Source organism: Raphanus sativus, chromosome 4 (genome assembly GCF_000801105.2).
Source record: "Raphanus sativus cultivar WK10039 chromosome 4, ASM80110v3, whole genome shotgun sequence".
NCBI lineage: Eukaryota > Viridiplantae > Streptophyta > Magnoliopsida > Brassicales > Brassicaceae > Raphanus > Raphanus sativus.
The window spans coordinates 22457378-22479879 of record NC_079514.1 but is presented as its reverse complement, the minus strand read 5'-3'; the positions used below and the strand labels follow the sequence as shown (position 1 = coordinate 22479879).

General features: G+C 34.1%; 1 protein-coding gene, 1 long non-coding RNA gene and 1 pseudogene across 2 annotated transcripts; all 3 read left to right on the top strand.

The window, feature by feature from the left end:
* The first annotated feature begins 7323 nt into the window (after positions 1-7323).
* On the top strand, positions 7324-8984 carry LOC108850271 (sedoheptulose-1,7-bisphosphatase, chloroplastic-like; annotated as a pseudogene).
* A 263-nt stretch (positions 8985-9247) lies between these two features.
* On the top strand, positions 9248-12452 carry LOC108849685 (uncharacterized). Its single transcript, XR_001949229.2, has 7 exons — positions 9248-9361; positions 9532-9575; positions 9803-11271; positions 11340-11482; positions 11563-11613; positions 11691-12115; positions 12201-12452. It is a non-coding gene; the product is annotated as an uncharacterized LOC108849685 (long non-coding RNA).
* A 7354-nt stretch (positions 12453-19806) lies between these two features.
* Positions 19807-20445, top strand: LOC130511203 (putative F-box protein At1g47730). The gene has a single exon (XM_057008084.1). It carries the CDS (start codon positions 19807-19809, stop codon positions 20443-20445), a length of 639 nt encoding a protein of 212 aa, XP_056864064.1.
* Positions 20446-22502: the final 2057 nt, after the last annotated feature.

Below are 22502 nucleotides of genomic sequence, written 5' to 3'. Positions count from 1 at the left end.
CGTGATTCTTAATGGAATTGACGGAATCTTGACATATGTCTGATCCTCCAAGGATACAGTCCACCCTCGAGTCGGGGCTCGATTGAGGGGACGGTTTGCTCAAGAGAGCTTCGACTTGTAAACTTTTTCCTTGGGGGAATTTCCCAAGAATCATGTCGACTCTTTTCTTGGGAGCTGGAGGTGGCGAATCGGTCTCCTTCTCAGGTGACCTCTCGCGTTTCGGGGAAGTGTCCCTGGAACCTCTTTTCTGATAAGGTGGTGGCTTTTTAAGGTCCACGCCCTTTATTTCTCCAGCTGCGAATTTAGCTGCCAACTGTCGTTGGAGGTCCCAACATTCCTCGGTTGAGTGCCCTTCGCGATCGTGATAAGAGCAACGTTTGCCTTTATCAAAGCCTTTTGACCAGGGAATTTTGTTTGCTGCTGCAACAGGTTTCTCTTCCTTGTCTTCCTCGATTGCGTAGGAATGTTCTCCCTGAGTCTGATTATTTCGGGGGTTACCCTTTTTATGAGGTCCCTTAGCCTCAGAGGATTCACCTTTCGAGTGACTCTGAGGTTTCTTGTGGAGTTTATCCAGTGCAGCTGTCTCCTCCTCCAGAGTAATATATCTGGTGGCTTTATGAAAAGCGTCATCGATAGTTGGAGGAGTATTAAGTGTTAGCTCTGACCAGAATTTTGATTTATAGATCAGACCTCTCCTAAGAGCCTCGATGGCGACTAGGTCGTTAGGATTCGAGAGCTTAGTTCTTATTGCCCTGAATTTCTCGATGTAGACTCGTAGTGAGTCCCCCATTCCTTGTCTGACCTTCCACAGGTCGGCCTCAGAGGCTTGCTTCAGGATATGGGTTGAGTACTGCTTCATAAAGGCGTTAGTTAATTGATCGAAACTGTCTATCGAGGCTGGCTCGAGACCGGAGGACCACTCAAGGGCTGTTCCGACCAAATTTTCGGCGAATGTCCTGCAGTAACCTGCTTCACATTCTTCCTGTGTGAAATGGGCTTTAACGATTGCCAATCCGAAAGCTCTCAAATAGGCCTTTGGGTCAGAGGTCCCATCATACTCGGGAATTCTGATTTTTCGGGTATCTCTTATGTGAGAGCTGGCAATTCTGTCCGTGAATGGAGTTCCACGGGTTTCCTCGATCAAGCTATCGATTTCGGGAGCTTTATGGACCTGAGCTCCCAATTTTTTGAGAGCTGCGTGAGTTCGTTCCATATATCTACGGATAGCTTCAGGTCCCTCTAAAGGAAGGACGTTTGGGTCGTTAGCAGGTACCCGACGGGCAGGTTCCTGACGGAATCTAGTTGGCTCATCCTCCCATGCGGTTGGTGGGCTAGATCGCTCACCAGCTCTTGGGTTATCGGAATCTATCCTTTGATAACCGTCCCCATTTGGGATCGAGCTTCTGGTTTGATAAACCGAAGCTGACGCTCTGCCCCCAGATGGGAAGGATATTCCTGCTCCGGACCTAAGATCAGGCGGCGGAGGAGGTAAGCGAGTGCTCCTGTCAGTAACCTGACCGGGTGTGGAACTAGTCGTCGCTATGTTACTTCCCATAGCACTGGTGTTAGGTGGATTAAACGCGGGGGCTGTCCCAGTATGAGGTGTCTGGAAAGCAGATCCGCGCCCTTCCGGAGCAGTGCTATCAGGGGAAAAGTTTAAACGTCCTCGGGGAAATGAGGGATCGGTTAATCGATCATGAAAAATGGCCCCCGGAGCTTGACGTTGCGGTGGTTGGGTTGTTGCGTTTAGAGATCTGGTTATCTCTTCGAATCGTTGCTGACGAACAGTCAGCTGATGCATCGTGCGCTCACTTTCCTGAGCTCTGTCCACTAACTGCATCATCATCTGGCGAATCTCAGAGAGCTGAGCCTCCGTTTGATTCGGAATGGCTTGCTGTTGAGGATTCTCGGTAATCGGGAGCCCGGAGGTGGTTCCACCTGATGATCTCGGGTTAGTAACCCCGGTTGTAGTTTGGCTCGTTCGAGCGCCAGCCGGAAGCTGTTGCCCAGATCGGTGGTCGCCACGTTGAGGCTCTGTGATTACGAGACTAGAGCCTCCGTCGTTCGGTGAGCCATCGCTCTGAATCGGGAGGTTAAGGTCACACGGGTTTGTTGTCTGATCGGTAGGATTCATCCTCAAGTTAGATTAAGGGATTCGATTGTTTCTTCCCCACAGACGGCGCCAATTGTGAGGGATTAAACTCACACCTAGATTTTAGATCAGGTTTTAAGGTTTAGGAAAGGTTAGGGAAAGATAACGTGGGCTGAATCCCGTAATAACTTGTTGAATGAACTTCGATTTGTATTGATATAATGGAAAAAGGATGGTTACAAAAGGTGATCTTTGATGAATACAAAGATTTATAAGAATATTACAAATAAGAATGTTTTGATGAATGTTGAGTGAAATATGAGTAAAGTCGGATCCTTTGATCATTATTTGATGTCTTCTTTAAATAGCCTCAGGCTCCGTCGGTTGCTACCAACAGGTTCCCGAGATCCTCTCCGTGATTTGAGGGATTTGTAACAGCTTCCCTTTGGCCGGGTCATGCGCCTGTTTACTTGTCAACGAGCTACCTCTTTGACCGGGTCATGCGCCTGTTTACTTGTCAACGAGCTGCTTCTTTTCCTTGACCTCTCTGATGAACATCTCTAGCTCACAGCCTCCGGATCTGACTTAGCTGTTTTTGAAGATTGAATTCATGATGGGCCTTTCGCGGCCCGTTATCATTTCTTATTGTCTATCACTAGCTAGGGATCATATTTGGGCCCAACAGACATCTCGCAAAGATAAGTAAAGAAGAAAAATCACAAGAATAAGAGAAAGAAAAATGATCGGAAGTAAAAAAGAAAGATCAAAGCTTCATCGCTATTTAAAGGAAAGCCTCAAACGGCTATATTGCGGCTCCCAAGGAACGCAATAATTGCCTAGGCTACCCTATAACCGCCAAAATCACTTCCCCTTCGCCCTAGAAAATCACGCGCACGACCGTTATGCGGTGCAAAATAACCGACGAATTGAAACATTGGAAACCAAAGAAGATTCAACTGGGCTCCCGAACCAAGTAAACCGAATCGTCTCTTTCCATCTTGATAGAAAGAAAAGAGATTGGGGGACAAATGTTGAACCCAATTTTCGACGTGGGCTAAATAGGCCGTATTTAAAATGGGTCGTAAAAGGATTAAACCCACAGCGACGTCAACAAGGTGGAAAAACAGGTCGCCGAAGTCGAGAAGGTCGCGGAAGCAGTTACAAGAATAGCGGAGTCGAACCTATAAAAGGAAGAGGAGATCAAGGCTAAAGGAGATAGCGAAAACCCTAGAGAGAGAGCACACCACACACATTACATCTTTCTTACTTCGTTTAGATCTCATTTTAGATCGACCTCCTTGTTATAGTCGATCTCTTAGCTATTCTTTGTACTCGACCTCTTAATCAATAAAAGTCCATTTTTGTCTACCGAATTCCGATTACATCGTTGTGTTCTAAGGATATCGTTGCCTACATCTTTTTGTCACTTCCCTAGTTTACTTACAAACACTACAAAATACTTGAGTGTAGATTATAGGTTCTACAATGACGTCATATTTTTCGAAGTCTCCGCCTCCGTTTGAAGTTTAGCGATAGTCTCCTCCAGCTCCTGCTTCTCTCGGCTCAATTGAAGAGATTCATCTGAAGCAATTTCTACTGAACCCTCGATGGCCCGAACCTTTGCTTGAAGGTCCCTCAGCTCCAGTTCCTTCGCAACATGCCTACTCTTCTCCTCAGACAATTGATGGGTTAATTCGGAAACCTCATCTCGATTAATTGATGAACCCTCCTCCACTATTCGGTCCTTCAGATGATGCAAATCAGAAAGGACCTACGTCGGAAAACAAGTCTTATAAACTGCGGACTCATAATACAAGGTCTTATCCATAACTCACCTGAAGGAGTTCGCCCTGGACCTGCTGAACAATCCCAGAGGAGTCCTTGTCCGGGGGAAGAGCCTGCATCCTCGCGAACACGTTGGCATTCAAATCAGCCAGCACGTCAGACAACCCTCCGGATGAGTATCCAGTCAGCAACGGCCGCTGTGAACGCGTGCTTACACCTTCCCTAGGCATGCCGCCTCGTAATGGAGAGGAGTCGCCATCCCTCATTATCATCCTACGCTTGTTACCAACAGTCGCGGCTCCATCGCCCGAAGCATTCCTGCTGGATGAGTCCCTTCTCGCCGATATGGCATATGTGGCCTTCTTAAAAGCCACCATCGGATCTTCAGGATCTCCTTCCCTTTTGTCTTCTGAAAAAGAGATACTTCGCGAGTTATTATGTGAAAGAGGGATACATGTAGGTCACAAAGAAATAACTTACCCCATAGCTTGCTACGGCGCAGGACCTCCAAACTGAGAAGATGGGTCACGCGGCGTCGCTCGAGGGGAAGCTTCCGTACCTGAAGAACATTGCGTTCGCCCTCGACGGGAGCTGAGTGAGTTCCCTCTAAAAAAAGGGGGAAGGAGGAATGAAAATCAGAAAGATTCCATCATCAGAACTCGTGAGAAAGAGCGTCTACTAAAACCCCTTACTTGCGAAGTTCCACCGATAATGGGATCCTGGGAGAGTCATAAAAACATATCTCTCTGGCCATTTCTTCACAAAAGCCAATCCCTTCCGATCAGTCTTGGGAAGTTCCTCAACTATGGGAAGTCCCGATCTCGGACGAAGATGAAAACGCCCCTCCTGCCCATTGATAAGAGCTAGATGATAAGCAAAAAGTACTTTATTAACTCCGAAAGCCAGATCTTCTTCATCTCCGAGGTTTTGGATAGCTATGAGGATACGCCAAGCTGGAGGATTAAGCTGGGATGGAGAAATATGGAAGTAGCTGCAGAGACTCGATATCAACAATGGTACGTCGCCTCTGAAGCCCGATTCAAAGAAAGCCTCATAGATAGCAATCTCCTCGGGCATACCACCAGAAGCCCGCTCTGACAGTATGGGAATGCGAAGAACGACGGAAGAAGGAAGCGAATACTTTTTTCGCCAATCGCACAACTCGTCCTCCCTAACCGTTGATGCAGGACCCACTTGCGGAGATCCCGAAGAAACAAACGACAGGGGAGCTGGGCTCAAAGGATTTCGCACGTTTGTGTCACGGGGTGACGGTGGGCTGCTGGATCCGGATGACAAGGAGTTCGTTCTCTTCTCCAATTCGCTCATTTCTGCCATTAAAAAGCTTCGGGAGTTGGCACGAGAAATGGCAAGATTCGGGGTTAAGGAGACGTTACACGAAAAAGAGAATATATATATACAAAAAAGGGTAGAGAGCCGCTGGGAGTTCTTCTCGGAAAATCCGCCGATCCGGGATCTCGGAGTTCCCAAGACTGGGCTCGGGAAATTCAAATTCAAATGAACCCCGCTACCCAGATCTCTTGGAATAAAGACGTCCTCGAAAGGAAAGTGAGATCCAAGAATGAAGATTATAGTAATTATGGACGATCCGAAGGATCTTTCAGCGATTGGGTCGAGAAATTCAAAAGCCTTCTTGAATCATAGTTTCCAGTTACGGTCCCGATCTGACCCACTGCAAGAAGATAAGGTACCCAAGAGAAAACTACCAAGGCTCAAGAAGCACATGTTATCCTTTGATTTCCACGAGCAAATCAAGGAATAAGGGGAAAACTGTTGGGGAAAAATATCCAGACATGAGTTTTCTCCAGCTTCCGGCTAGGTCTTCGACTTCCGGACCCTTGCTCAAGAAGAAACCAGGAACTGACCCCTGCCTTGGGTCCGACCCCTAGATCGGACCGACCCCTTGGAGTAAAATAGAAGTTTTCTACCTAAAGGGAAACTTCCATTTTTCTGATTATGGAAGAGTTCTATCACTTGAAGCCGACATCTACAACTATAAAAGAGGAGCCCAAACCCTAGAATAAGGGATCGACTTTCGGAGGCTAGAAGATTAGAGTTTAGGCGACTAGAACTAAGGTTTAGACACCCAAACATTGTAGTCCCGATCAAAACACTCAATAACATCTTCTAGTTTACGATTTCTCTTGCTTTCATACAAATCCTCTAGTGTTCTGTAGCACTTAAACGATCCTACACAAAAATACCCTAACAATCCTAATGCTTGCGGATCCTGAATAGGACAGACACTAAGTTACTATTTTACAGGCAGTCTGCAACCAGTTCAACTGTATCACCATTGTTAAAGTCTTAAAGGAGCTGAACTTTTTGGTGAGTGATTTGAAACTTTCGTGAATCATCTTAGTTTTCTTATTGGCTGAAAGAAACCTCATTATTTTCATCTATAAAATTTTTTTATCAGTGTGTTAAAACTCAATGACTGCACGAGTGTGATTCATTACACAATTACATGCTTTTCAACACAGTCAGTGTGTTTATGTTTCTCCACCTGTTTAGGGACTGCACGAGTGTGATTCATCTGTGGGAGCCAGTTCCTGGTGCATAGACTGTTGATCATATTCCATTCTCCGGACGCACTGCAAATGTATAAGATTTACAAGTAGATCCGGCGCTTTTGTAGCTAAATTGTGTGTGTACTGTTAATGTCTGTTTTCGACTGAATATTATTTACTCTCTTTCCTGTGAAGTCCGGGGCTGAAGCCAACATCTTTGCATCGTCTTTTGTTGATGCCGACTGTTTCAGTTTTGGATGTCCAATTTGGGAAGTCACAACATTAGCTTTCAAGCAACAAAAAGATGTGAACGTCATCTCATGGAACAGGTTCTTTTGCCAATATACGTTGAAGTCTGTAGGTTTTATAATTTCGTAACTTTTACAGAAAATTGTTAGCATCATTTACAATGGAGTCTTGATTTCCATGTCAAAGGACCTCACATATATTAGTCAAATAGATAATCAGATTGCGGAACTCATTGTTTGTGAAACTTTTGATTTTGCTGTGAGATGCCATGAAGTAAGGATTTGCAGGTTTTCATTTACATTTACCAAATTAAGATAAGTGACTTCGTCAAACTTCAAATGTGCTCAAAATGTTTAGTGATGATGTTTTTAGGTTAATTGAAAGATCTAACCCGATTAGAGAAAGAGAGGGGTGTATGTCCTTCTTCGGAGATTGATGCTTTCATGAAGGTCAGCATCATACACCTCCTAACTTCCTTTGATTAATTCCATTTTCTGTATGATTTGTTAGCTACCGTCGGCAACACTCTTTTCCTTTCTGATGCTGCCACATCAACGTAAACCAATTACATGTATATATTTCATTAGGTGAGGCATATGGATAAGAAGGGTCATTAGCTCCACTGAAAGCGCTTCTTAGCATTCCTATTTTAGAAACAACAACGGAAACATGGCGAGAATATTAGCTGGTCGAACGTCAGTAAGCTTAAACGAAGCAGCTTTTCTTCTTTTTCTTGACAAAGGGCTTCAAAACGTCTCTGCGCAACGATCATCTACATTGGTTTCTAGCATCACATGCTACTCATGTGGAATCGTCCTCCCAAACGTCTCTTCGCAACGATCATCTACATTGGTTTCTCCTCCTTCTTCCGGCTTCAAGGTTAGTTGTATATATCCTCTACAACTATGCATGTTATTTTCAGTTCACACACAAACACATGCCAGTGTGAAAAGCTCATTTTGATTGGTTCAATATAACGAATGTGTTCCTAACTTTAAAAGAGTAACTTGATATCAGCAACGTCTGAAGTCGAGTTCAATCTTTGGAGATTCACTACGACTAGCACCAAGATCGCAATTGAAAGCGAAAGGCTAAAAGCAACGGTGCTTCAATTGTGACCAAATGTGAAATTGGTCAAAGTTTGGCAAGTCTGGAGTAACAAAGTGACTCAATAAATTTAATTCAAATTCCGTGTTATAATTGAACTATTGAGTTTTATGTGTATAGGAAGAATTTTTGAGACAAGCAACGCCTGAAAAGGGATTGAGAACTTTGCTGATGTGTATGGTTTTCCAGGAACTCATGAGTTCTTGCATGTTGGATAACACACACCTTACTAAGGTGTGTGTTATGTTTTGGCTGTTAAAAGGTTTCCAGGAACTCATGAGTTCTTGCTTCTTGATGAAGGTACTCTAGCTCCTCTGCTTTTGGTCAAAGCAAGATTCACTCTTTGGTAGCTTTTGACTGAGATCAAAACGTTTCTCAGGCAAATGGTAGCATGTTAAGGAGACAACAGAGATTAATGAAGGAAAAATGTTCTCACCAAGAAACTTGAGAGCCACGTTTGACAATATTCCGAATACAACAAGGTTCTTGCTTTTGTTCTTCTTTTACAAATCTATACAAATCTCTGAATGTTTTTCTTGTTCACTATTAAAATCAGCTGATTGATTACTACGTGAAAGAGAAATACACACTGCGATACACAGGAGGTATGGTTCCTGACGTTAACCAGGTTCGTTCCTCTCTAGCAGGACTAGTTTTTTTGCACAGCTAGATAAAACATTTACTTTGGCTCCCAAATTTTATTGAGCTGTTTTATTATAGGTGGCATAACTCTAAATTGTATCAAGATTAACCTAAAAATGTTTATAGCTTTTTAAATTCTCAGATTAGACCATTTTAAAAGGAAATTTGACTTAAACACGTTTTTGGTGGAAGGCAGATCATTGTGAAGGAGAAAGGAATCTTCACGATTCACGAACGTGACTTCTCCAACGGCTAAGGCAAAGTTGAGACTTTTGTTCGAAGTGGCTCCTCTTGACTTGCTCATTGAAAATGCTGGTGGATTCAGCAGTGATGAATACAAGTCTGTGCTGGACAAGACCATCGTCAACCTCGACAATAGAACTCAAGTTGTTTATGGCTCAAAGAACGAGATCATCCGCTTCGGAGAAACCCTTTACAGAACATCAAGACTCAAGAATGCTCCTTTTGGAGTTACAGCTTGGAAGCAATCCCTTTAAAAGAAACTGAAAGTATTTTATTTTCCACAGACGGGATAATTTACTTATATATATATATATATATAAATCAATTTGTGAGAGTAATGTTGATGTCTGGTAACCACCAGTGACGCATGATACGAATACACATTTCATTTAGCAGGCATTCTTATTTTTTTATGTCTTTGATAACACGAAAAGAAAATCTAATATTTGAAATAGTGGGTATTTTTTATCAAAAAGATAGTGGGCCTTATTGGACAATAACGAACCCTGTTAAGCGTTTTTGTGTTAAAAAAAATCTTGGGGAGGAAGTGAGATCGTGTGATTGAAACCAGTACACGTAGAAAAAAACTCACCGTCCGATTGAAAATGTATCCGTTGCGATATACATAAAAGCGTATATCTGAGGCAATTTTCCACGGATCCTCTTCTCTCAAAGATTTTTACAACTAGAGAAGTTCACGACATTCTTAAAAACAGTAAGTTATTCCTCGATTTCTCTTGATCGTGAATTGATTTCGCTGGGTTCCGTTTATACCTTATTTAATTAGGGCTTGATGCGATGCGATCGATTGGATTTTACGATTTTGTTTTAGGGTTTCCAGTTTCCTTAACCGCTCCATTCTTTTTTTTTTAATTGTTGTTGTAGTGATCCCGGAAAGCGCTTGAATCGGAGTGGAACAATCGTTGAAGGTAACGTCTCGTCCCTATCTACGCAAATTGTATTTTTTTTTCTATGCGATCTGACAAGTTTGCGTTGAGATGATTGTAGCAATTGACACGATAACTTGATCTTGCTTTATAATTTGGGCCACTTTATGCCGATTGCTTATATACATAATGTTTTTTTCTTGTGCCGATTGCTTATATATGCATTGTACAAGAGGAGCATTACAGATCTCTCTGTTTTTGTTTTACAGAATGTGGAGAAATCATCATTGACAGATTGAAGACAAGTGTGAATCTTCGAGTTGAACGTACGGCTTAAGAAGTAGCAACATAAAACAGATAAGTTCTTTTACTTCTTTTATGTCTTTATGTTTTTGTTTTTTAGTTTTATCAAACTCCAAAAATATCATAGGCAGACACTTATCTAATAGTGTTCTGCCAGATTCTTATTTTTGGGAACATTGTCCCGAGTCCCTGTTGCAGTGAAAGCTTAGTCCTAAAGGAAATTTAATTAAATCCATCTCCCTAGAAACTGTTGGTTGGTAGTGCATGAATGTCTTAAGAGATGTTTGGGGATGGAAATTAAAACACAACTTAGTACCCACGGCTTTAACAAAACAACCATCGGCTTAAAATAACACACACCTTAGTAGTACCCACGGCTTTACAAAACACAACCACCGTTGGCTTAAGAAAAAAAAAGACTTCTTTAGACAGAAAACAGCTATTTCTATAGCTATGAAACTTGATGGATGGATAAACGACCATCAGCTTATAAAATAGTCTTAAGACAAAGGCTACGAGAGTTGGTTTTGTACTTGATGGATTGAAAAATAACACACACCTTAGTAGTACCCACGGCTTTGCAAAACACAACCATCGGCTTAAGAAAAAAAAAGAGTTCTTTAGACATAAAACAGCTATTTCTATAGCTATGAAACTTGATGGATGGATAAACGACCATCAGCTTACAAAATAGTCTAAAGACAAAGGCTATGAGTTGGTTTTGTACTTTTTGGGTGGAAAATAACGACCACAAGTCATGAAAACTAAGTGTCCCGAGTCCCATTGCGTGAACTTGTTGGATGGAAAATAACGACCACAATTCATGAAAAGTAATGTCCCGAGTTCCGTTGGTATTGTACGGTTTGAGAGAAGTATTCTCCTAACCACAGCTCTATGAGCAAAGGATACTTGAGGATGCGAAGTGTGAGAAAATTTAGTACCAACGGCTTATTAAAAGACAGAGTTTGTGAATGAAAATGTCTTCATCAGTTAGTACCTACGGCTTATGAACAAGCTTTTAGACAGAGTTTGTAAAACTACCAACGGCTTAAAGACAAACTTTTAGACAGAGAATGTGATTGTAAGAAAGTCTTTAGACAGAGACTATTCATCACATTAGTACCCACGGCTTGCAAGTGATTGAATCTGTTTTTAATACATTATCAAATTTGTACCCACGGCTTGCAAAAAAAGTCTTCAGGCAAAGACTGTTTTTGAATACATCATCAGATTTCTACCCACGACTTTGAAAAAAAGTTATAGACAAAGGCTATGAGATCGTCATAATGGCTTTAAAGAATTATCAACCGTTTCTTTCTTTTTTTTACTACAAGTTATCAATTTTCTCTATCTCTGAACTTTGTTTTTTTCTTTCCAGGTGAAACCGAGTCATGTTCTTTTAGCTGTCAGACTCTTAAAACTTCAGTTATCAAAGGTAACTTTCAAACCTCTTTTTCTTTACTTATCTGTTGAATCACATATTCATTAATTTCTCGTATCCAGTGGTAAGTCAGGGGATATCGATCTTTAGGAGTATCAAGATGCTGAAGGTTACAACAAGAACGACACAGATGAAGTCGAGAATCCTGGTAGTGAAGATGCAGATCAACAGAAGGGTGCAGCCGAGAAAGCTCCTGCTGCAGCAGGTACTTAACCACCGTTTGTGCTCTTCCTTTTACTCTGAATCACTTAAGAACCATAACAAACATCATGGTGTTATCAACAGATAATGGAGCAGCAGGCCTTAGGAAACACGAAGAAACTGTAGACAAAGATAGTAAGCACTCTTCATTCTCGCAACCATTACTTTCTCTCTTCAACTCGTGATACAAATTAATTCTTTTTCTTATTTAGGTTCTGAATTCCCTGAAATGAGTACAAAAGAAGCTGGTTCGATATACCATTGAATCAGCAGAACAAAAAAAAAGAAAGAAATACAGTTCGCGAGAACAAGTAAGACTTAATATCAAGAAACTCAGAGCCATTACTGAGGTAAATCCAATCCAAAACATTAGCTGTAGGGATATATTCCTCTTATTTTACCACTTCCCGGATACAAATTCACAAGGTAACTATGAAGCCTTTTGCATCAACTAAAGAATAAACACTAACTTCAAAATGATTTCAAATGTCTCAGATTTCCTTGACAGGTATTTGCTTTTAAATATGGTTATGAAAATCACTTGTAGGAGAAACATACATGAAGTGAACTAGTTACGTACATTTGTTTAGGTATGGGCTTCACAAACTGTTCATATCCCTCATTGACGCTTGTACAGGTATATGTTTACCTTCACTTTTTCTCTTACAAATTGATATTATTACTTATGACTATAAACTAAGTTAAGTGAATTTTGCGTACAGGTCAAGAAATTAGAAAGCTCCATTTTAAGATTATATATGTTTTATTAGGCTATCTTGACAACGTTTCTCTCACTGATCTAGCATCCATGAGATTCTATACACTGACTGCTAACAAATCTACTGATGCGCAAGTAGATTCTTTTTTAATATTGGAACATTACATTGTGTTTCAGTGTTTAATCTCTATTCTTAATTTGGTGCTTGTACGTATGAGAAGGTCTTTTATTTTTATAAAAGTTGATGTATCATAAAGTCTTTGGTAGAGAAACGTAGGTGAGAAACTCCTGCAAACTGTGCTAGTAGTTTCTTTAAATCTTGAATGTTTTTTATTTGAGTCATGCGTTTAACCCTCATTTATCAGTCTAAACATGTTAGAATCTTATATTTTTGGTGCTTGTATGTATTATATGATCTCTCATTTTATGAAATCTATGTATTTTAGATTCTCTGATAGATCAACAGAAGTGAGAGATTAAATCATGTTGTTGTACGTAGTAGTTATTTTTGAATCTTGATGAATGTTTCTATTTTGTGTTATGCTCTTAACCCTCAGTGATAACTAACTCTAAACGGTGCTTTTATATCTTTAGTTTGGTGCTTTTATATATTTTAGAGTCTCTTGTAGATCAAACAGGCGAAACTCCTACAGATTGTGTGAGTTGTTTCCTTTTTGAATGTTCTCTGTTTTGTGTTATGCTCCTCCTACTCTCAGTGATCATTCTATACTGCGTTAGTAATCTGTATGTTTGCTCAGAAAAAGGTTATTATTCTAAATTAGTTTTGTGCTTCTGTGTATTATAATGTATCTTGTTTCTTATAAACTCACTTCTAGATCAACGTAGATGAGAGAGTCCTGCAGAATGTGGTCGTAGATTCCTTATTTCTTGAATGGTTCTGTTTTGTGTTATACTCTTAACCCTCAGTGTCCATTTTAAACATGTGAAATGACATCTCCACAACTCTGCATAGTAGGCTAATGATTACTGTGTTAGATTCTATAAATTGTATATGTTGAATTGAGCTTTTATAGTGATTGAAAATTTCTCTGTTATCAAGTCTATCTCTAAATCTTTGTCTTGGCAACATTTATGTCGCTAAGGCATTATATAAATTGTATACGTTGACTTGAGCTTTTACAGTGATTGAAAATTCCTCTGTTATCAAGTCTATATCTTTGTCTGCGAGTCTTGGCAACATTTCTGTCGATCAATACAAAGGCATTAACATGATAAATCAAATATAATTTTTAGATGCATAGACATCTATCCATAGCTAACTAAACGTGCTTCTTCTGGTCCACCACGGACACAAATGCAGCACCCCGCTTTCAAAAAATATTAGATTGTTAGTATAAATAGAGGAATGTATGAGTAAACTAAAGATACCTAATGAAAAGACTTTTAGGTCCTTGAATCATATAGACACTTTAGAGTTCTACTTACCAAGATGGGTTCTTCATTTTTTTCGAGTGTGCAAGTCCTTGATGGATGTTCTAGTGTATTTCTTTGATCAATGCAAGATAGCTTATTACATCAAACACAAAGAATCAATCAAAAGCATATTTGGAAGTATAAATCAATCAAATAAGCAAAAGGAACAATTACTTACCAAGATCAAAGAAACGTTTATATCTTTTGATGAAACCTAATAGTTTCTATCGTAGTTTATAAGAGAAGGAATGATTGAATGTACCTAGAAGAATGAACGGATGAAATTCACGAAAGGAAACTCACATATTTATATTATAGTTCTAGATTCGCACAACTCACATATTAAGACATCACTAAAAGCAAAAAAAAAATCATCAAAATACAGTAAACACGTACGATAATAAGACATTTCCTTACGTTTTCTTGTTTGTTGGTTGAAACTTTGAATCTTTTTCTATTTATTTTTAACAAATTGCTTCAGAACTTAAAGTTAATTGAATTCTCTGCAAATGGTTAAGGCTAAGAGAAGAACTTTATCATTCTCTTACTTTAAGAGTAGCAACAGTACATTAAAAAAACAGTACATTAAAATACAAGAAAAAAATATCATCATAACATGTCTCCAACAAAAACTAAGACATCACACAAATATCTATAGAGATAGAGGACTTTTTAGTACAACCTATACTAATAAAAAGGACTAAAAGCATGACCCAAATTATTAATAAGTAAACATTAATAAGTAAATATGCCACAAAAAACAACAAAAACAATAAGTAAATATACAATATAAAAAATTAGAATAAGTAAATATAAAATATAAAAATAATAAGTAAATATACAATTAAGAAATGAAAAAATTAAAAACAATAAGTAAATATACAAAATAAACACAATAAGTAAATATCCAATTAAGAAATGAAAAAATAAAATTAAACATCTATCTAAAAATATATTTAAAATAAAAATAAGTAATATATAATATAAGAAATATAAATATTATATTAAACATTTATCGCAATAATAGAATAAGTAAATATACAATTAAAAACTAAACAATAAGTAAATATTTAATATAAGAAATATAAATATTATATTTAACATCTAACATAATATTATCATTTGATATAAAATGAAAAATAGAATAATTAAATATACAATATAAGAAAAAATATAAAAATTAAATATACAAAAATAGAAAAACTAAACTAAACATCTATCTTAAGATGTAAAGTAAAATAAAAAGTAAGTAAATATACAATATAAGAAATAAAATATTACATTAAATATCTATTATAATATTTGAATACGTAATATAAAAGATGAAAAAGTAAATAATAAGTAAATATATAATATAAGAAATAGAAAAACTACATTAAACATCTATATGAAAATATATTATAAAATAAATAATAAGTAAACATACAATATAAAAAATAAAATATTATATTAAACATCAGTAAAAATATTACAACTTGATATAAAAACAAAAAAATAGAATAAGTAAATATACAATATAGAAAAAATAATAAGTAAATATAAAATATAAGATATGGAAAAACTACATTAAACATCTATCTGAAAAATATATAATTCTACATTTTTATTATTTCCAAATATTTTTATAAGTAAATATACAATATAAGAAAGAAAAATAAAATAATTAGTAAATATAAAATATACAAGATTGAAACAGTACATTAAACATCTATCTGAAAATGTATATTTTTTTACATTTTCACTATTTCTAAATATTTTTATAACTAAATATATAATATAAGAGAAACAAGCATACAATATAAAAAAAACAGAAATACAACATTAAACATCTATCATAATCTTATGATTTGATATAGAAACAAGAAAATTAGAATAAATAAATATAAAATATAACGTTGACAAAAAAATATATAAGAAAAAAATATGAATAAGTAAATATACAATTAAGAAATTAAAAACCTATAATTGAACATCTATCTGAAAAAAATATCATAAAATTAATAATAAATATATATACAATATAATAAATATAAATACTATACTAAAAATCTATTGTAATATTAGAATAAATACATATACAATATAAAAAACTAAGCAATAGGTAAATATGTAATGTAATATTATTATTTGACATAAATGTAAAAAAATAGAAAAAGTAAATTTAAAATATAGGAAAAAACAAAAGTAAATGTATTATATCAAAAATGGAAAAATTAAATTAGACATCTATCTGAAAAATGTATACTCAACTAAATAATAAGTAAATATATAATATAAGAAATAAAACTATTACATTAAATATTTAACATAATATTAGAATTAAAAAATAATAAGTAAATATGCAATTTAAGAAATTGAAAAACTACATTAAATATCTATCAGAAATATTTATAGTAAAAATAATAATGAATAATAAGTAAATATACAATGTAAGAAATTGAAATATCACACTAAAAATTATTGTAATATTACCATTTATATAAATATAAATAATTATAAAAAGTATAAAAATAAATATATATAAGAAACATAAAGAATAAGTAAATATACAAAATAAGAAATTGAAAACTACATTAAACATATATTTTAAAATATATGGTTTTACATTTTTATTATTTCCAAATGTTTTTATAAGCAAATATAAAATATAGGAAAATAAATAATAAGAAAATATACAATATGAGAAATAAAAATATATTACATCAGATATTAACCGTAATATTAGAATAAGTAAATAAAAATTAAGAAAAAGTAATACTCCATCTGTTTCAAATTATATGATGTCTTAGAAGGTTTATGTTGTTTCACAATATAAGATGTTTTGAAGTTTTGAAATTAACTTAAAATTTAGTGGAAACTGTTCTACCAATTAAATATACAGTTTTTTCTATGATTGGTTGATGATATTAAGACTATATATTTCGAAGTATCTTTTTATATAAAATTAAACTTTTAATCTTTATGCACTATGTCAAAACATTATATTATGAAATTGACAGAATAATATGTAAATATAAAATATAAGAAATGAAAAAACAACATTAAACATCTATCTGAAAAATTTAGTATCTTACCTATTTATTATTTCCAAATATTTTTATAAGTAAATACAATATAAGAAAAAAGCATACAATATAAGAAATAGCATTAAACATCTCTTTGAAACATTATAGTAAAATTAATAATAACTAAATGTATAAAATATAGAAATATTATATTAAACATCTATCATAATATTAGAAAAAATAAAATATACAATATAGGAAAAACTAAAATATAATAAAATATAATATAAGAAACAGAAATATTACCTTAAATATCTAACGTAATATTATCATTTGATATGAAAGTAAAAAATTAGAATAAGTAAATATACAATATAAGAAATAATAAAAATATACAATATCAAAAATGGAAAAGATAAATTAAACATCTATCTGAAAATATATAGTAAAATAAATAATAAGTAAATGTAGGATATAAGAAATAAAAATATTACATTAAATATGTATATTTTAATATCATAATAAATAATAATAATATGTAAATATAAAATGTAAAAAATAGAAAAATTAAATTAAATATCTATCTGAAAAATTTATATTAAAATAAATAATAAGTAAATATACAATATAATAAATATAAATATAATATTAAACATATATCATAATATTAAAATTTTAAATAAAAACAAAATAATTAGAATATTAAATATTAAATATAAGAAAAATACATAATAACTAAATATACAATATAAGAAATAGAAAAACTACATTAAACATATATTTGAAATGTATAGTTTTACATTTTTTATTATTTCCAAATATTTTAATAAATAAATATACAATATATAATAATAAATAAATATATGATATAAGAAATAAAAATATTAAATTAAACATCTATCATAATATTTGAATATGTAAATATACAATTTAAGGAATAATAATAATAAATAAATATAAAATATAATAAATGAAAAAAATACATTAAACATCAATAATAATATTATTAGTTAATATAAAATCAAGAAAATTAGAATAAATAAATATACAATATAAGAAAATATAAACAATAAGTAAATATACAATTAAGAAATGAAAAAAAAAGAAATTAAATATCTTTCTGAAAAATGTATAAAAATTAATGATAAGTAAATATACATTGTTAGATATATAAATAATATATTCAACATCTATCGCAATAATGGAATAAGTAAATATACATTATAAGAAAAACTAAACAATAAGTAAATATAATATAAGAAACAGAAGTATTACATTAAGAATCTAATGTAATATTATAATTTGATATAAAAGTAAAAAATGTAATTAAAATAAATAAATATATAATATATATAAAAAATGAAAAAAGTAAATATATAATATCAAAAATGGAAAAACTAAATTAAACATCTATCTGAAAATTGTATAGTAAAATAAATAATTAGTAAATATAAAATATAAGAAATAAAAATATTACAATAAACATCTATCATAATATTAGAAAACAAGTAAATATATAATATAAGAAATATAAAAACTACATTAAATATATATCTGAAAAAATATAGTAAAGTAAATAATAAGTAAACATACAATATAAAATATAAATATTTATTAAAAACATTAATCGTAATATTACAATTTGATATAAAAGCATAATAAATAGAATAATTAAATATACAATATAAGAAAAATAAATATACCATATTTTTAACTTTAAACAAATATCTGAAAATGTATAGTTTTACATTTTTTTATTATTTTCAAATATATTTAGAAGTAAATATACAGGAATAACTGAAATATATTATAAATAAACAAAGAATAACTTTATATAGTTTGTATCAGTTCTCTGTTTAGCATCTGGTAGTAACTATAAATAAACAGGTCAATATTAAAAATTTAATCGGTTTATGGTTCCGTTGGCAAGCAAAGACCGATTGTTTAAAACATATGAACCAACTAAACCGAATACACAAAATTAGATTACATCCCTAATCTTTTTCTGAATAAACATATATATATATATATATATATATAAACCCATTTCAGTTCAAATATATATATATTTTCAAAGGAATAAAAACTAAAAATATATATGACATTAATGTTATTTTTAGTTAAAATAACTAAATATATAAAATATATTATTTTCTATTTATTTGTATACGGGCGGCGGGTTGATCACTAGTACTATGTACAAGGGAAACTATGTGCAGTTCAACGTTGTCCTATTGGCTATTTCAACCTATTATTGTGTGCTTTATATAAGTACTTGTGTGCATCTTCCAAGCAGGGACAGATCTTGCTATGCAGAGAAAGTGCGACCTCAAAGTTTGCATTCCCTTTAAAATTCATGTTTCTTCATTGATCTAAACACTTCATCAGATTGCTGGAACCACTCAAGTTGTTGTCTGATAAATCCCAGCATGTTAACTTTTTTGCCAAGGTACTCAATCCCGGCATGTTAAAACCTTTTTGTAAAATTTACAAACCTTTCTTACTTTTAATGGAATTCACATTTGAAAAAAAAGGAAGAAAAAAATGAGAAAGACATAAAATTGAGAGGAACAACATCGTGAAGAGAAGTAGCAAAACAAATAAGGGTTTTGGGGAAAGAATGAAGCGACTAGTAGAGAAGAAGGACCTCAAAAATAAGAGAAAAAGAAGAAGATCTTCACCGTCATTACCTCTCGATCTAATCTCCCAGATATTCTTAAAGCTGCCTGCCAAAGTTGTCGCTAGGTTTTGTTCTGTTTCGAAGCTTTGGTCCACAATCACCACCGACCCTTATTTCAACAGCAACTTCGAAACTCAACCGAGGCTCCTACTATATTTCAAAGGAGGTGGTGATAAGCTCTTTGTCTTCTCGGTTTCTCAACATAACAATCAGAATATTCCTAACGAGTCCTACTCCTATTACTCTTCTGATCAGCCTATTCATCGCTACCATATGGACTAACCAAAACATATTTCCTTCATCTCCAAAAAAAAAACCGAGTCGGTTCATGGCTTATCTGCTTCCAAAAATCAGCAAAACCCATAGTCTGGAACCCTAACCCTAACGTGAGGAAGTTGTTATATCTACCTAGACCAGACAAGAGCTGGAAGAAGGGCATAATAGACCTTTTAGGATATGATCCAATAGATTGTGTACACAAAGTAGTGTGCATGCCTTCGCGTGAAGAAGCATCCGATGAGTGTCGGGTTTTGACGTTGGGATCATCATCATCCAACCAAAACTACTCATGGAGAAGGATAAGAACCAACTGTACTCATCGTCCTTTTGTTTATGGACAGTGCATCAACGGTGTTCTATACTATCAAGCCCAACTTGGTGGTGGTTCAGGTTCAGGACGAGCAATCATGAGGTTTGATGTAAGATCTGAAAAGTTGAGTGTGATAAGTCTTCCATGGGATGGATATTGGAAGATGAGGATAACAACTTATGAAAGAAGGTTTGCTTGTGTTGGTTCCATTGAGAATAGTATTTCAATGTGGGTTTTGGAGGATGCAGAGAAGCTCAAATGGTCGAATCATATCTTTTTACCTCTTTCTCACTATGATCAGGTTTTGGGAGTAGATTTCAAACTAGTGGGTAGCAATGATGAGTCCGGTGTTTACGTGCAAACCAAGCTATCCAAATCTTTTCATGTCATATATATTCATCCGAAGAGAAAGACGTTTAAGAAGGTTGAATATAGCGGGATTGTGGATGATGATTTTAGGAAACACCATGGACTTGGAGACGGACGTCTGCATGAGCTCCAAGTTTTCCCCAATCACATTGAAACTCTTTTGTCTTACTGATTAACTAGGTGGTATCCGCGCCCAGCGCGGAGTGAATAACTAAATAAAAATTAAAGCTTTTAAACTACATATATTAGAAAAATAAAAATTATAGTTACAAATATTACATATTATATAATGAAATATCAAAGAACATTATCCATGTTTATATAAGGTAAGCTTTGATTTTTTTAAAAAACCTGTGTGATTGCTTAGCCGTAATTGAAGTAAATTTTGAGGAAGTAAATCTATAAGAGTAATTTACAAAACTTGTGTAATTGGTTAGATTTTTTTATTTAAAAAAAACTTGTCCATCGATAAGTAAGCTCGGCATTTAAAGGATGATTGAATGCCTTGAAAAAGGTCTCTGTCAGCGGGCGATTACAGCAACGGTCAGAGGCGAGCGGCTTGGTATCACCAACTCTTTGTTCCTTTCTTTTCATCTCTCAACATACTATTCATTAATGGTACTTCATCTCAGTTATTTTTTTTTTGTTCCGATGTGGTTTCGTGGGCGAGTGTTTGTTATGGTTTGTCATATGCTTCGTCTCCTCTTCGTTTTCTCAGTGGCATTGGTGATTTCGCTGTCAAAGAGTGTGTACCTTCTCGACAACGACTCTCAATCAAAGAAAGTTAGGCTTTTCGTCTCGTCATATGCCATTTATTTTTGTGAATTATAATAGTTGTAGGTTTCTTCTCCGCTACCATTAGGAGGTTTTAGGTTTTTGTCTTTTTATGTCTTATGTCTTTTATTTCGTCTAATCTATATTTTCAAATAAGATGGTGGGTCCGTACACTTTTTTTGTTTGGTATTATCTTTTCGGATCGGATTAGATTCGGTTTGATACTATTTTTAGATCAGATTCGGTTTGATTTTTTGAATTCGGTTTTTTTACAAGGATACGTCGACGTCTAATCACCTTATTAGTATTCTGTGTATAGTCTTTATTGACTCTTTTATCCTATAAATCTGCTATTGCTCAATTTTATAGGAATAGAACCAATGACGACGAGAGAGTGAGGAGTTTAACCGGGGGTGTTTGTCTTGGTGTGCAAATAAAGTTGCAGTGGAATGTGACTTGTAGCCAACCGTGTATCCAAGTCCGGATCCTTAGAAAATGACATGACACACACATATCTTTAGTCTTTACCAATTTGCATGTACGTGAGTAAGTCTAATTTGTACCACGTAATTTATGTGTTTGTCTTCATTATTAATTTGTATGTTTGCAGTTTTAACATATATTAAAAAAAAAACATATATTAAAAACACTTTTCTTATTTCATAATATATATTATTTTACCAAAAAATGGAAATTAAAAATAGCAACCATCGGAAAGTATCATTTAATATATAAATTAAATATAGTTCGCCAATGATAAAACATGCAAAATTTAATTTTATATAAATGTAATAATTTATATTTTAAAATAGAAAATACTTTTAAAATTTTATATTTGAAACAGATAGTATATTTAAAAATTTATCCTGTATGTGTATTTAAGTGTGCTATAAGCCTAATTTTACAATGGTTGAGATTTTGTGATAAATCGACTAAACAACAGGAATGTAAAATAATTAAAGAACTTTTATTGATATATTGACAATCTAGAAATCTTCTCCAAAATGGTTCTTAAACCCGTTGAGCAACTTTTGCGTGAGAGCCATGTTATTTTCCAAAGCCGTCTTGTTTTGCTGTAGCTCAACCCGGATTTCAGCATTGTCGGTCTTCAGCAACTCAATCTCTGTATCTTTGTTCTTGATCTGTTCCATAAGATCGTCAACTTGGTAGCCTTGAGCTAAAGAAGAAGACCCCCCGCTGACTGATCGTCAAAATTAAAAACGAATTTTTCCGACCGTAAATAGGTTTTTCTACTAAAAGAAGTAATGATATTAATATTTTACATGCTCTTTTTAGAACAAATAAAATAGTAATTTGGGTACCCATGGATAAACTTATATCCATTTCATTTAATTTCATGAAAACATATTTATTTCTATGAAAAGTTAAAACATGAAAATTTCATTTCATTTTTTATAAAAAATGAAAAAATTGAATTTAATGTTCATTTTTATT